This window comes from Caretta caretta, chromosome 2, assembly GCF_965140235.1.
Source record: "Caretta caretta isolate rCarCar2 chromosome 2, rCarCar1.hap1, whole genome shotgun sequence".
Lineage (NCBI taxonomy): Eukaryota > Metazoa > Chordata > Testudines > Cheloniidae > Caretta > Caretta caretta.
This window is the reverse complement of record NC_134207.1, coordinates 61,354,266-61,370,192: the sequence shown is the minus strand read 5'-3', so window position 1 is coordinate 61,370,192 and position 15,927 is coordinate 61,354,266. Positions and strand designations below refer to the sequence as shown.

Below are 15,927 nucleotides of genomic sequence, written 5' to 3'. Positions count from 1 at the left end.
TGGAATGTTAATGTGGTGCAATATTGTCTACACAAATCCAGAGATTCGAACTGGCTGGATTTCTTAAAAATTCTGAAATGAAATGATGAAATTTCCCACAGAATGGAAATTTCAAAAATTAGTTAAAAAGATCAAAACCCTTCATTTTGATCTTTTCTAAATGCTTGAAGCTCCTTGAGTTGCCTGGAGGCCAAAGAACCTGCCAGGCAGGCTGTCATGGGGTGGTAGAGCCTCAGAACTTGGAAAAATTTTCTTGTGAAAATTGAAATATTTTCCGGTGGAAAATTTTAATTTTACCAAAAATAATTTTTCCATCAGAAAACCATTCTACTGTAAAATTCCTAACCATTTCTAGTGAATGTCTTAACTATTCTCCAGTTCACATTAGAACAGGGCTATGAAATAAAATGCAGAGAATTCCCTTTAAAGGAACTAATATGTAGACTTTTGTCAAATAAGGCATTACGAAAAGTAAGTCAATTCTTTTGACTGATCTATTTATTGTATGAATGTAATATACTTTTTTATCCAAGTCTGGATCCCCTTCTTTTATGCCAGGATTGCGGGAGAGGCAGAATGCTCATCCTCTCTAGCTGTGAGGAAACAGGCTAACACACAGAGCATTGTTGGCAGCCTCCAAATGGAGCAGCATCTAGAGCTCTACCATCAGAGGAACATCTGCTACATCCAGAGGTTTTTGGATGATGGAAGGAGTAATGGGGGTGGGGGGGGAGAAAGGAGTCCTCAGAGTTCCAAGAGAGCCTGAGAATCCACCATTCCACGGGTGACAAAGTACACTTACAAATCTATTCCTTGTTCTATTATTTCCTTCTGTTGCTTTAGGACCTCAAACTGCTCTGGGTTGTCAGTGCCAGACATCTGTGTGCTGTAACTGCCAATTCCTGATGAGGCTGTAGAGTCCAGGGAATTTAAGCTTCCATATCTGTTAATTGTCTCTGGGTGTTTGGTTTCATTGCTCTCCTGCTCTGTGGGTTTTTCTTGCCCTATAAAGTGCAAACAAAGGAAACCAAGCCTTGTTTTCAAAAGTTAAACACACTGTAAAAACTGACAAAATCACAGTTCAGAAAAAATCTGAAAAATAAATTAAGGTTTATAAAGTTACTACGGATATACGTTTCCTCAATTATCCCTTTACTGTTATTTAGTAGAAACCTGTGCCTAGGGTATATTAAAGGACTTTCTCACAGTATAAAATGTATTTGAAAATCAAGTTTTACATTAGAAGTGGTGTTTCTTAATATAATATTGAGTCAGTTATCTTGCCAAAAGCAGTGACATGGATGTGGGATAATGGTCTTTTTGCAAGAACTCCTGAACTTTAATCGTAAATATTTCCCTTCTGATTTTCAGGTTTGATTCCACTCTTTGGGCTGGAACAAGCCACACTGGACAAAATTTTCAAAACTTTGTGCTTAGACTGCCTGGTTTTCAGAAGTGTCAAGGAGTTGGTATTCCCACTGACTTCAGTGTGAGCCCTGGATGCTCAGCATCTCTGATAATCAGACCACTTTGGGTGCCAGTCTTTAGATACTCAGTTTGAACATTCTGGCCTTCACCTCTCAGAGCCTCTGTTATCCCATGTATCACATAGAAATAAGAAATAGTAATAAAAATAATGAGCATTGTTTATGGCTATTATTATTTCATCATCTGTGGCTCTGGCAATTAGTACTGGGCTTTACGTTAGAAAACATAAAAAGCAATCACTATCCTAATTTAGTATTAATCAAAATAACATGAAATTCACTATTTAAAAATATGGGGAGATTGAAAGTCTCAGCTCAGAGTAAGTTTTATATAAAACAGCTACACAGAACTGTTTTTCTAATTAGAAGTGTGTAATATAATAGAATTAAGTAGCTTCTGATGTTTTAGTAGTCTAGGAATTGAAATAACTCAAGATCAGCTAGGTTTAAAACAAATTTTTGCACTGAAAGTTCCATAAGGAATTTAGCAAATGGGACATATTGCTCACTTGTTTGTGCAGGTTCTTGTATTAATACAACAAATAGTGTTTAAGTGCTGCAAGCTTATTAGATCATTGTGGCTAAGTAGGACGTGTTGTATAAGCACTTAAGCTAAATGTAACTGGAAACATTTTCAAAAAGCCTGTATTAGAAACTCAAGAGCTTGTGCATTTTTGTGAATATTAGGTATGACTGCCAAACACCTGAACAGCACCATTCAAATAACCTGATGGATCAGGTTACCTAGTTACTTGAGCAACTATGGTGATGCTCTTGAGCATCTCCACTCAGTAAGTGCTAAAGCATAAATATTCCAAAATATCTTACCAAGGGTTGTCTGAGAATTGGGATTAACATATTGATCCTTACTCCATTCTACCATGCACTTCAAGATTGATACTAAACATTCCAATCCTTTTTTTCTCAAGCTTAACTCCTGGAAGAGATTTCAAAAGTTGGAGAACATTTTAGTGTAATGAAAAGATTTAAAATATTTTATAGGCATCATTCCTACAAACTTGGAACTTAATAAAACTTGCCAGAATACCTACCTGAACGTTAGTCATGCCAAGTTCTTGGCTACCCCTTCCTTGAGCAATTTTTGAAAGGTCATTAACCAGTCTTTCAAATATGTTTGCTGCATTTAAGTCACAGTCATAGTTTACATAAATATCCACTACACTCTGGGCATCTGTAATAATGAAATGAAATATTGATAAACTTAGGTAGAAATAGGAATAAAAAATCAAATTTTAAAAGATATTTGCACCTGCAACTCATCTAGCACACAAAATTAAAAATCAGAACCAAGGGATTGTTAGTACCTGCACATATCCTTGTCAGTGTTTGTATAACCATCCATTTATGATCAAATGAGCTAGTAGATGTTTCCAAGATATATAGGAAAATTTCTTTGAAGAAAACCTAGGAATTATTTCAGGAAGAGAAAAAAAAACATCTATTTTTAAATTTCAACCACATGTAGTTCTTATAAACATATTTTTTTCAATTACACATTTTGACTATGAAAGCTAACATTCTGATCCATCCAATACTGAATGCATATAGATAATAAGAGGCAGACTTTTGGTGTGGAAAATGTTTTCACTCATGATTAGTGGGTAGGTTTTACAGTCTGTAGGACCTTAAAAAGTCACTACACATATAAATGTAGGGCTCTTTCCAGAAGTAGTTATAGATTCATCAAGTCTAATGCCAGAAGGGACCACTGTGATAATCTAGTCTGACCTTCTATATAGCACACGCCATATAACTTCCCCAAAAGAATTCTTAGATCATATCTTTTATAAAAGTATCTATTCAAATCCCAGAAGGCCAGATACTGGCTGTATTGTGGGACAACTTAATCCAAGAGAAAATACTCTTGCACAGCACAATAGCTTAATATTTTTAAAAATATCAATTTTCTGTAATAGACTTGCAGATCTGTTTGGGCTTGAGTGGAAGTGGGGGTATTAATTCATAAAAAAGGTCCCCAATTCTTATGGGAGAGATGGCACAAGGCATAGGAGAAGGATGAGTCCACATGATGGTTTAAAAGTAACATAACTCTGACAATCTTCAGTTGAAGGGGGTTGTAGGCATATGAGAGAGAGGTGTATTCTACAATCCCAGATTACATATGTTGGACACTTGGCCAGAGAACACTATCTTTGCCTCTGACTTCTGGGGATGATGGAATGGACCCTCATCTCTATTGCATGGATCTGGCTCTTACTTCTTCCTCAGAACCACACTTTCAGCTTTCCCTCATCCAAACTGTTGAGGAGGGAGACCTTTGTCTTCATAGCTCCTTTCTCTTCCTTTCACAGAGATCCATAATGGAGTAATCAACTAGAATAGTGGGGTTGTGGCACCGAGCATGCTTGCCAACTAGATTGGGCAGAGTATGAGACAGAGGACAGCCCTGAGCTGTCGTATGAAGGACATACTGATGGTGAAGTATGCCCACAGAATAAGAAACAGTCACAAAGACTCTCAGAATATGAGCACAAGCAGCTGCTCAAGTTACTTGGGTGTGGACAGAACTGTTAGTTTGCGCCATTTCATAAAATACAAACTACTGCATCAAACTAGCTTGCAACTATCCACTTCTGAAATTTCATCTCTCTATACACTGGTAGCTATTAGGATCAGGCTATTTTTGCTTTAGGGTAGAACTGTCCAATTACTTTGGGAAAAACAGCAACAGTGTTCTCTAAATAACTTTGACGGTAAGCATTTTTTAAAAGTGAGACTTGACCAGATGTGTAGCACAGTTCACCATCACACAGAGCTCTTTAGATTATATATATAAAAAACCCAGATCAGTAGAGCTCTCCAGTTATTACTCACAGTAAAGAAAAGCCACTGGGAAGTATGGAGAGATCAACAAACAGTAAGAACCAGATCAAGGACTACATCCTTTTTGAAGTTGATTTTATTTGATAAAAGCATTATTCAGGGCCACAATACCAAGAGTTTAAAATAAAATAAATAATCACTACCACACTGAACATAATCCTTCCTACTAAGACAAGTTGTTTTAACATTTATAGAATCTTTCAAATGCAGTACCCACAGTGTTTCCATATTTTGCAGAATCTAAACAGAGCAGAATGTAGAAGATTAAATTTTTCTCAGGCTACATCCTTATTTGTTATGTATTAGCACATATCCATTACTCCTGGGGGAATTCTGCGCCACTGCACATAAGCAGAATTTATGTCCCCCACAGATTTCTTTGCTTTCCTGTAGAAAAAGGACTCTCTGATGGGGAAGCAAAAGGAAGCCACAAGAGTAGTCATGCGACCCTCGCCAGCAGTATGTTTCAGGTGCCCAGGGCAGGTCTGGGGAAGACCCAGCTGATGACTTCTACCCTACGTCAGGCTCAGCTGCTAGTCCAAGCTGGGCTGAGGAGGACGAGACTTCCTCTTCCCCTGCATGGCATCCCACCCCAAAATGTCTTCCCCAGCTGTAGGAAGCTCTTCAAACTCTCTCCCTCCCCGTCCCTGCCACCCCACTTCCTGCAACTATTGCTCCTCAGCTGCATGGGGAGGGATCACGATACAGGGAGCTGCTCCCCCATCCTCCCAATCCCGACCCCGTCATATCCAGACCCTCCTGTTGAGTCTCACCTCCTCTCCCGCACCCAGAACCCTGTGATGAGCCTCACTCCTCCTGCACCTGGACCACCCTGACGAGCCACCCACACCCAGATCCCCACTGTACCAAGCCCCAACCAGCTGCACTTGGATCCCCACCATACTAAGCCCCACTCCCCCAGCACCTGGACCCCACCACTGAGCCCCCCCACACACCCAGACTCCCCTGCCGAGCTCTATCCTCCCCATACCCAGACAATGCTCCTGCTGAACCCCAACAACATCCACCTGGACCCCCTCTGCAGACTCCCATTGCACCCAGAACCCCAACCCAGAATCCCTTGTGCATCTAGATCCCCCCTGCACCTGGATCCCGCACTGAGCCGCCAGCACCCAGATTGCTCCACACAGAACCATCTCAACCTACACCTGGATCCCCCACACTTAAGCCCCTCCACACTTGGATCCTGCCTTGCTGAGCCTTCCTGCCCACATCTGGTGCACCTGACACAGAGGGGCAGAGCCCTGGAGTGTTTCTGGGGCAGGCCCAGTCCTTGCGCTGTGTCAGGGTTGGTTGCAGTCTCACCACTGAGTCCATGTCCCTGGGGGAGAGCTGCACAGAGATCTCCAACCTTTGTGCAGCCAGTGGCCTGCGCGCCCCAGTGCCATGCTGGAGTCTCCACATTTATTTGACAAATAAAATTTGCAGTATTTTAAAACATTGTGCACAGAATTTTTATTTTTTTGGTGCAGAATGCCCTCAGGAGTAACCCATGCTGCTAGACAAAGACAGTCTGGAAACAGGTAAATTGACCAGTTCCTGAGATAGAATCAATGAAAGTTCCAGTACTAAATGTAGGAGTCTTAAGTATCAGAATTATGGGCCCCAGGCCTGAGCTATGAGGATAACATGAACTCTGTCCTTTTCCGCCTTCCAGACGACTCTCAGAAGAAAAGACACACACTAAATTCAGTCAATAAGAAATAAATCTATAATGCCCAGACCTCTGTGAATCCATGAACAGAACAGACTTCTGGTTTCTGGACTGTCTTTGGACAAATATGTCTGGGGAGAAATTAATTTTCTGAAAATTGTGGTGACTATTTGTTTCTTTAAGCAACCCTCAGGCTGATTTTGATGTCTATTACTTGGTTTTAAAAAACAAACAAAAAACAATACCCTCTCAGCTAACCACCATATGAGAAGACCTAATAACAGGAATGTTTAATTACTTATTTTTGTTCATCACAGGGAAAACTTGATGGTTATTGACAGGTGGGGGAACAGAGGTAATAAATCATCAGGGCCTAAACCGCACTAGGTTGCCAAGATATTATAGCCATGCTATTTGCACAGACTGACAAAGATTCAGATGTTCTTCTCTCACCCACAGTGACCTTTTTTAGTCATGGTAAAATTACCACGATCAAATTACCATTACAACGATGATTCATGCATGACTAGAAATACATAGACGATATAGACCCTTTGTCATAAATGTAAAGGGAAGGGTAAACCCCTTTAAAATCCCTCCTGGCCAGAGGAAAAATCCTCTCACCTGTAAAGGGTTAAGAAGCTAAAGGTAACCTCGCTGGCACCTGACCAAAATGACCAATGAGGAGACAAGATACTTTCAAAACCTGGGAGGAGGGAGAGAAACAAAAGGGTCTGTGTCTATTGGTATGCTGCTTTGCCGGGGACAGAACAGGAATGGAGTCTTAGAACTTTTAGTAAGTAATCTAGCTAGGTATGTGTTAGATTATGATTTCTTTAAATGGCTGAGAAAAGAATTGTGCTGAATAGAATGACTATTTCTGTCTGTGTGTCTTTTTTGTAACTTAAGGTTTTGCCTAGAGGGATTCTCTATGTTTTGAATCTAATTACCCTGTAAGGTACCTACCATCCTGATTTTACAGGGCTGATTCCTTTACTCCTATTTACTTCTATTTCTATTAAAAGTCTTCTTGTAAGAAAACTGAATGTTTTTTCATTGTTCTCAGATCCAAGGGTTTGGGTCTGTAGTCAACTATGCAAATTGGTGAGGATTTTTACCAAACCTTTCCCAGGAAGTGGGGTGCAAGGGTTGGGAGGATTCTGGGGGGGAAAGACATATCCAAACTACGTTTCCCAGTAAACCCAGTTAGAGTTTGGTGGTAGCAGTGGTTATTCCAAGGACAAAAGATAAAATTAATTTGTACCTTGGGGAAGTTTTAACCTAAGCTGGTAAAGTAAGCTTAGGAGGTTTTCATGCAGGTCCCCACATCTGTACCCTAGAGTTCAGAGTGGGGGAGGAACCTTGACACCCTTTTAGAATGATTGTTACTGTAAGATGAGTGAAGACAGAGAGAGCTCCAATACGTGGGTGGGAAGAAAGTAGAGATGGCAACCGGACGGATTCTGATCGAGCCCCAGAGGCCATTCTGGTTGTTTAAGTGCAATAAAATAGTTCAAAATGAAAAAGGATGGATGACCATCAGTGGTCTTCTTTTTAAATAGCCCAAGTGGAGAGCATCTTCCTCTTAAACAAGCAGGTTTCCAAGCCTTCCAACAGAATACAGTGCTCAATCTCAAAATCAAGCAGTCAGTCTGAGGAATTTCATATCTAAGTGAAGAATCCCGCCCCTGATCCTGAGACAAGAGATTCGGTGTAAAAGAATGCACAGCTTGTGGGTCTTCTTAGCTCCAGGAGCTCACCACAACTGCCAAACCCAGTCTGGGGCTAACAATTACAATCTGACCATGCCTTTTGGACAACCTGTAGAATCAGTGGTATCAAGAGTACACATAAAGGAACTCCTAGCTGAAGTCCAGGAAAAAAAATACGTCTGTCAAAAATGCTGGCTCCTGTTTCCTTGAAACAGAATCAGAAACATCTCCCATTTTTCTTGGTGTCAAAAGAATGCAGCAACGATCTGCCTTATTTATGGAAAAGGTAATACAGGCTTGACTCCTTGAGATATACATGGTTGTACTTGCTTGAGGAATCTTCTAAAATGATGTCTTTTTCAGGTAAACACAAAGCCATTGAAGTGATCTGATGGATTAACCACTCTCAGAGCATGACAGCTTTCTGAAATGGAACTGGCAAGACTGGCCTCTTTCCTCACAGCTGCTATGGCACAACACCGCGGTATTGTCCCTCACATTTGAACGGTTTGATTTGATTACAGGGAAGAACTTATCTATATTCTGCACTTATGGGGTCCCCATTATTGTTGTTAATATCTTTATACTCACAACCACCCTGAGAGGTAGCCCTGAAGGATTCAGCACCTGAACTGACTCCTGAGGTATCTGATTAACAGTACAGATGGTAAGGGAGATAGGGAGGGGACTCCAACATGATGATCCTCCTTTGTGCACCATAGCAGAGAATCCTGAATGTCTTGGAGAACAAACAGCAGCATATCCATGGTGGTTAAATGTACAGAGCACTTCCATAACTAGCACTGCAGAGGCTTCAGACAGTATTATGAATGGCACGGAATAGTTACCCAATGCCATAAAGCCTAAAAGTCACCAGAACCACCATATACTTGCACTGAGACTAAGGCCTCATAGAGCTTACTGCTTCCTGTTTGTCTTAGAATCTGCTCTTTGGTAAGAAAGCTTTAATAGCTGTAGTGTCTGTATAGGCTTTGATAAATTCCACCCTTGCTGCTGAGATGAAGATGGATTTCTGAATCTATGCCCCAGGGAGTGAAACAGCATGCATACCCTTTGAGAACTGAGGACACGGATGAAATGGGATCTTATTCAATCACCAAAATACAAGCAGATTTGTGCCTTGATACTTGAGGAGAGTAGTCACAGCAGTCAAATGTTTTGGCTTTTTCTAGAAAAGGAAAACACCTAATATGTTTTCAGATACAATCATATAAACCTAAGTACCATTTAAGCCACATTTTTTATTCTAAAATTTCTTGCATAAAATACAATTATACTATATTGTTCATAGTTTTTAAAATATTATATTCTTGTTTTATGCCATATACTCTAGAACTAAAACTTCTGTTTGCATCACTGAACTTTGCTTGACAGCAGAGTTTATTTGCAGATTTTGCTACTTCTGAATCTCATTATCTTCCATCAATACTGTATGCAGCCAATTAGAAGATTTAATTCCCAGTTTAGAGATCTAGTCCCAGATTATATAATTTTGTATAATGTATAACATATACCTTATTTACATTTAATATATAATGCATAATTACAAGATTATAAATGGCTTTCCTCTTCTTGAAAGCTAAGAGTCTACAATTCTGTAAATATTCATGTTGGTCACAAAAATACCATGTGTGTTATACTGTGGGTATATGGATTTCCTATCTTTCATTAAAATCTGTTAATATATAAAAGAGCTGAAAGTATGCCTTCCCAGATAATTAATACACTTTCACAGTCAAATATGATGGAATTGTTTTTTTAAGCAAAATTTGACCTTTGACCAATAACCTGAGCTCAGGTGATCACATAAATAATCATTTGTATCTTAATTATTTCTAAGATGATTACTAAATTAGTGCAAATGAAACTAAAGCTATAATACAAGTAAGAGTAAGCAAAGAAACTTAAAGGTTACTTTATAAAGTGAGCCTGAAGCCTAGTACTTAGATTGAGGCCTTTGGTAGTAATAGTTAGCAGAGGGCCAGATAAGGCTTAATAAGAGATAGCATTAGTAGGCAGCCTTGCGTCAGAAGATTAGCAATATATATCTTGTGATAAACTGTCTAGACTGAAAAGGATTTATTTAGCCCGCCATCCTTAACTGCATTGTACTGAGAATCTTCCATGTGCACAAATGCTTATGACTATTGTCCAAACCCCCAAAACGGGTAGCAGGTATGACAAATATGGACAAGAGTCCAAGATTTAATCAAATACGGTCTTGAAAATAAGTGGATATAAGAAATAGGTGCATAAAAAGGGAATCAAACTTGACCCTCAGTGGGACCTCCGGATAGCAGGATGGTGACAAACTGTAACACTAAATCTCTTGTTAAGGGGAACCCACAGCCCCATAGATTGATGAGTATATTTGACATGGATTCCGATTTTATTCTTATTTTGTTTTCTAGATCTGTGATTTTGCTTAAATTGATCGTGATATTAGTAAAACTCATAATGACTACGTGGGTGTTTCACCAATCAACTTCTTCATAGTCTCTAAGTGCCACCAAAGAACAAATCTTATCAGTGACAAATGCATTTTTGCTTCCAAATTAATCATGCCACTACCAAAAGGATTTCTTAATTTCTATTTGGTAAGTTAAGTAGTCACAGTACTAAGATTTGAACATTAAATTATTTAAAACACATACATTAGAACTGCAAATTGAACCTATATTTCTACAAATATTCCAGAAGACTTTCCATACAGAATGTTGGCCGGTCTGCTCTACCTGAATGATGTTTCAAGGGCACTATCAGTAACAGCTCCCTTTCTCGTTGGGGGGGAAGGCCCAGACCTTCTCATATTAGGGAGCGGAGACTCAATAGAGAGAGAAACTTAGTGAACAGTATCTTTACACGAAAGCTCATGCTCAAATAAATTGGTTAGTCTCTAAGGTGCCACAAGTACTCCTTTTCTTTTTAGTATCTTTACAAAAATTCAGTGTTTCCACAAGTAGAAAAAACATTGAGCTACATGACTGTAGACAGCGGTACAGTTAAAAAGCAAAGACTTAAGTCACTGAAAATTGTATAAAATACCTCAATTTGCATCTTTAGGTGTGTCTTGAAGTTTGAGAGAAGTGTAAGGAATATTGAAAGTGAAAGCTCAAAAACTTCTGGAACAGATGAAACTCCATTCTTGGACAATGCAACACAAAGATACTGCTTAATAGCATTTATAAACATCTCATTTGTCCTGAAGACAGGTCCTGCATTCTGCAGAATGGACAGAAGCAACTGCAATGAAAGAACCTTTGATCGCAGCTCATGAGACCTAGAATGAAATAATATATACCAGGTATGAACAAGTTTGTAATTACAGTGTAAAACATGCTTCTGGAAAGTTTTCGTGAGCCACACAATTATTTTATGTTTCAAGTACTTGAAACAACATGCTACGGTTTAAAAACACTTTGTTAAAGAAAGTAGCAAAAAAGGAGGCCTTAGTTACAAACAACAACAATTTGGCACATTTCAAGCAGACAAAAGTGTGTTTAAGCCCACAGCAGCCTTTTCTAGGCCTGTCCCTCCCTCTGCCACCTACACAATCCCCTCCTCTCCTGAATAGCTGTTTGGGGCTGGACATGAGATGGTTCTCCCCACTTCCTAATCATAAGAGAAAGAATTCGCCTCTTCTGAGTGGCTTGGGCGGATGGGCTTTTTCTCCCAGAAATGGGGACATGGGGAAGAAGAGCGAAAGTTACAGAATTCCACAAATTCTTCTTTTCTCCATATGCTCCTCCAGCATGGAAAACTGAATAAGGGACCCTGGGCAGCTAATGTAGTGCTTGATCTATTTAGGCTTTCTTCTCTCACCACTGAGCACTTGACACCTCACTTTTCTTTATACACATATAGTCAGAGATCAAAGCGGGGTGTGTGAACATTATACTTGCATTACAGACTAAAACTGAAGAACAATTTTGGAGACCCAACTACCACAACGCCCACCCACCTCAAAAAAAAAAAAATCCAAAACTAACAAACAATGAAAAGTCAAGCAGCAACCATAAGATCTCCTTGAAAGTTATCCACCTTTTCAAAGCAATTTGAAAAGGTTATTATATACAATCTTCTGGAAAGTAGAGATTAGAGGAATAAGAGAAAAACAAATATAGTTGTTGAAATACTGTGTGCATTATCTGGCATAGCTTCTTCGAACCATTTCTATCAGGTGCATAACACAGATCCAGAGAGCATGGAAAGTAATGGGGTCCACCACAGACCACTAATGCAATCACAGGAAAATCAATTTGAGAATGATACCCTCAGCTAGGGCTAACAAAATAACCTTTGTTCACTGCTAAAGAGAAAAGAGATAACATACCATCACTGCCGTAATAATCTGAGAAAAAACTTCCATGATCACAAGTTTGTCTGTCAGTTTAAACCTCTGCACCTTAGCAAAAATCACTGCAGGGAACCCTCTAATTCCAGTATACCCAATGACATTTAACTGTTTTTAAAGTAGTATTTTCTTAGGAGTTAAGAACAGCTCATTCTCACTTCTTAGGTAAACATACTTGACTACTAAAAAGACAAAATTTGGGCCCTGACCAACAGTATATAATAAATGGAGATGCAGCTGCAGTTTAGGGAATTAAGGGACAAATTGCAACGAGTGTGAATAAGTCAAAACCACTCCCATTTGGATTTTACGCTAGCCAAATAAATGTGCCTTCCTCCAATAGTCACTCTAAAAGTCCGGACTGCTGTGGTAATTACATTCTGGTAATTGTCTTGGGAACTAATGCTATACACAGAGAAAGCATGCTGTCTTAAAACTAGAGGTATGAATGTCAGAAAAGTTTGATTAACGATAGAATTTTTTTGTGTTGGGGGGGAGGGGGAGAGGAAACAAGAGAGAGAATATTTGCACCCTTAAGGGTGATGGGATCCATGAAGTGTCCTGGATTGTAACATGCCTCTCCCTTAGGTGTATCAGATTTATCCTTATTTCTGGATGTCAGAGAGAAAAAACGAGCACGTGGCTTTTATGGAGAGCAAGACCATGGACTTGTGAAAGTATGACTTATATTGAAGAAATATTTGTTGCTAGTTCCCATTTGTCAGATATGAAGAATACTGGAAAGAGATCCCCAGATAGTACTGATCTAGGAGGTAACAAGATACGGTACAGGTTTCTATCAGTCAAACATCTGAGATCCATAACACCTCTAATTCTGTTATATTCTGTAAATAATTAGTCAACTGTGTTATACTCACTTTGAGAATGTTACAACCTGGCCCGGTACCACTCTACTGTCACCAGTCTGTTGCAAATGGATCCAAACACTGGTTCCCATGTGCTTCCAAGCCAACTGGAGCCGAGTAAAGTCTAGTCGCTGTTTCTAGCTCTGGCACCCAAGGGCATTCTCCCAGGCTCTGATATCTTGTCTGACATCTTTTCCTTGGGATATGGGTTGCTGTTGTCCAGTCATGCTAGTCTCCAAAAACCAGTCAGACTTCCCAACCCCCCAGTTGCTTACCTATGCTCCTCCACAGCTCCACTTGGCTGTGGTCACTCTGGGCTTCTAATTCAACTCCTTTGGGGACAAATGTGTCAGGAAAGCCCCTGCACAGAGTAGCACCCCCCAACATAGAGTCTGACCCTTTCCATGCCTTGGAAGCTCTAGCTCTTTCCCCTTTGTCATATTTGCCCCACCAGCATGGTTATAAAATAAGCTAGGATAATTTCAAAACCACTGTGGATCACCACCTTTTCTATAGATATCAAGTCACACATCAACCTTTGCTAAATTAAAAGTAAAACCCCCTCATTTGTTAGCATCATAAAAAAGCAGATTCTGTACCAGATGTCACATGTACATAGAAATACACAAATATTTTGAATATCATGAATTATTTTTTATTCTTAAAGTTGAGGAAAAGCTAAAAAGATCCTTTCCCTGCTCTTAATAGAAATTTAAACTTACTGTGAAAATACACAACAATGTTCACCTAACTTTTTTCTCTCCAAGATTCATTTTTGTAACCATACTATTTGTTTTAAATTTGAGCATGTGACCAATTGCAATTATGTATTTTGTTTGACAATACAAAGAATCAAGTGTCTTTATGGAAACAAACTACTTCCAGAATGGACTGCTGAATCAAATAATATGTTCACATTATGAACTTTTCCAATCGTATTAATGAGGTGTTGAATACTGAATTTCAACTAAGCCTCTTGAGTTTAGTTAGCAAATTTGTAAATCTTCTGTGCTATAAGTATTCTGCCTGTCTAGAAACAATGAAATACCAGTACCATTTCTCTATCAAAAACCAACAGGTTTGATTTTAGTTTTTGCTGACTATTACAGGGATTTTCTCTGAATTTCTCCTGACCCTTGTTCAAAGTAAAGGAACAACAGTCACAAGTTCCTATTTTATCATCTTACAATACTATCATTTCAGAAAACTGAACCACTCCTATGGGGCACCCAGTAGATTTTACAGAGGACTCTGGAAGACAAATACTGCCAAAAAGCAACTCTTGGATGCAAATCACAGTGAAAGATCATGTTATATAAAAACATATATAAACAAATTTAGGCCACAGAGCTCATGATTAAAAATTTATTCTTGTTTTTTCTGGGAATTGAGAAAGATACTCTAGTCTTTAGGAGTTTCCTGCTCATTTTCAAGGTACTGTAGACCTACACGTAAAAGGAGTTTAATTAGAAGAGAGTCTCTTGCAACACTTTTGATTTTTATATTATCTTTCATCAGAAGATGAAAGTCACTTTATAACTACAACCCCAGTCCTGCAGCCTGCTGCCCTCAGTGGGACTCCAAAGGTTGTAATGATCTGCGCGTGTATAACAAGCTTAAGGATCAAGGCCAAATAATTAAACTTTAAAACATCCCTGTGAAAAAAGGAGGTATCTCCATTTCATTCTACAAGGAAAGATGAGTTAGAAGTGTCAAATGACTTGTCTAAGGTCATACAGGAAATCTGTGGCAGAGCTAGGAATAGAATCCAGATCTTGACTCCCAGTATTTGTGCTTTTAACAACAAGGCCTCCTCTCCAATAACTCTGTTAATATTCATGAAGACTTATGTTTCAGTAAACATGTTTTCAGTTTATTTTAGTTATTTTTTCCTCTGTTTCTCTTTGATTTAAACATTACTGGAATTTTCTCTTGAGATATTTGTGTGTCTGTTCTCAGTCTTGCTTTTTCACTACCTGATTTTCCAAAAACATTTTTTTTTTACTTTAGAATTCTCTAAAGTGATCTTAGGTAACTGCTAATCATTTATTTTTAAAATGTTGCAATTATCTTATCCACTACTCCCCCCACTAAAAACGTGTTTGAAATGGCTGACAAGCCTTCAACGCTTTAGAACCGGAGAGCAATTCCAGGCATTACTCCAAATGTAGGACATCTTTGAATGTCTTGGCAGCTGTTTCTTTTTGTCCCAAATGTCATTTCCTTCAATTTACCCTATGCAGAGAGCTTAATTGGTCCTAATTTGCATGTCAAGGACTCTAGGGATTAAAAGGATGGATTCCAAGTGCCTCAGCAGCTACTGCTGCCCTCCAGGAGTAGGTTAACCCATTACTGCCTTTGGTAAATCTCGTTTCTTAATCTCAGGCAGACAGTTTAACAAAAGTCGTATGTCAGAATTTAAGTTTTCTTTCTGGCATCGATGCAGACCAATTCCCAAGGGGAGCGAAAACCAAACACTGTTCTCAACTGATATTATTCTTTTCTTTAGTTTAGACAGGAGACTGAATACATCCCTAAGGCGCTAATAATCCAGTGTCAAGTTTTACAGCAGAAACAGTGACCATGCAGTCTGGGGGATGGATAACCAGAATCTTACTGTAGAACTCTGGATGAGAATATTACAACCTTTTTTCTGTTTTTTTCTGATCCTACAAACTATTGTTCTACTTGTTGAAAAATCACTAGTATCCTGGACTATTCCAAAGTTATGACATCAGTGGTAGCAGCATTTCCTGATTGTATTCAAAGGACATCATCTCTCCCTAAAGAGCTACATTTAGAATTCATCATCACAGGCAATCCATTTCTTTGGTACAACTTCCCTTTAAACTGAATTGGATGGTCAATACTTATTCACACTTAAAGAGACATTTAAAGGAGTCAGTAGTTGTCTTATCTTTATTAAAAACTTTAAAATCCTCTCTCT

At 39.0% G+C, this 15,927-nt stretch overlaps 1 protein-coding gene across 3 annotated transcripts in view; it reads right to left on the bottom strand.

The window, feature by feature from the left end:
- ARFGEF1 (ARF guanine nucleotide exchange factor 1) overlaps window positions 1–15,927 on the bottom strand; it is a 186,475-nt gene that overhangs the window by 65,920 nt on the left and 104,628 nt on the right. For all 3 annotated transcript variants that reach the window (XR_012666954.1, XM_048840867.2, XM_048840868.2), the window contains 5 exons: window positions 10,806–11,040; window positions 2,813–2,912; window positions 2,540–2,679; window positions 2,316–2,424; window positions 803–1,004 (listed from right to left, as the gene is read on the bottom strand). Coding sequence is in view for 2 of the 3 variants with exons in the window: in XM_048840867.2 (XP_048696824.1) it covers window positions 803–1,004; window positions 2,316–2,424; window positions 2,540–2,679; window positions 2,813–2,912; window positions 10,806–11,040 (786 nt within the window). In the remaining variant the exon portion in view is untranslated. The remainder of the gene's footprint in view (window positions 1–802; window positions 1,005–2,315; window positions 2,425–2,539; window positions 2,680–2,812; window positions 2,913–10,805; window positions 11,041–15,927) is intronic.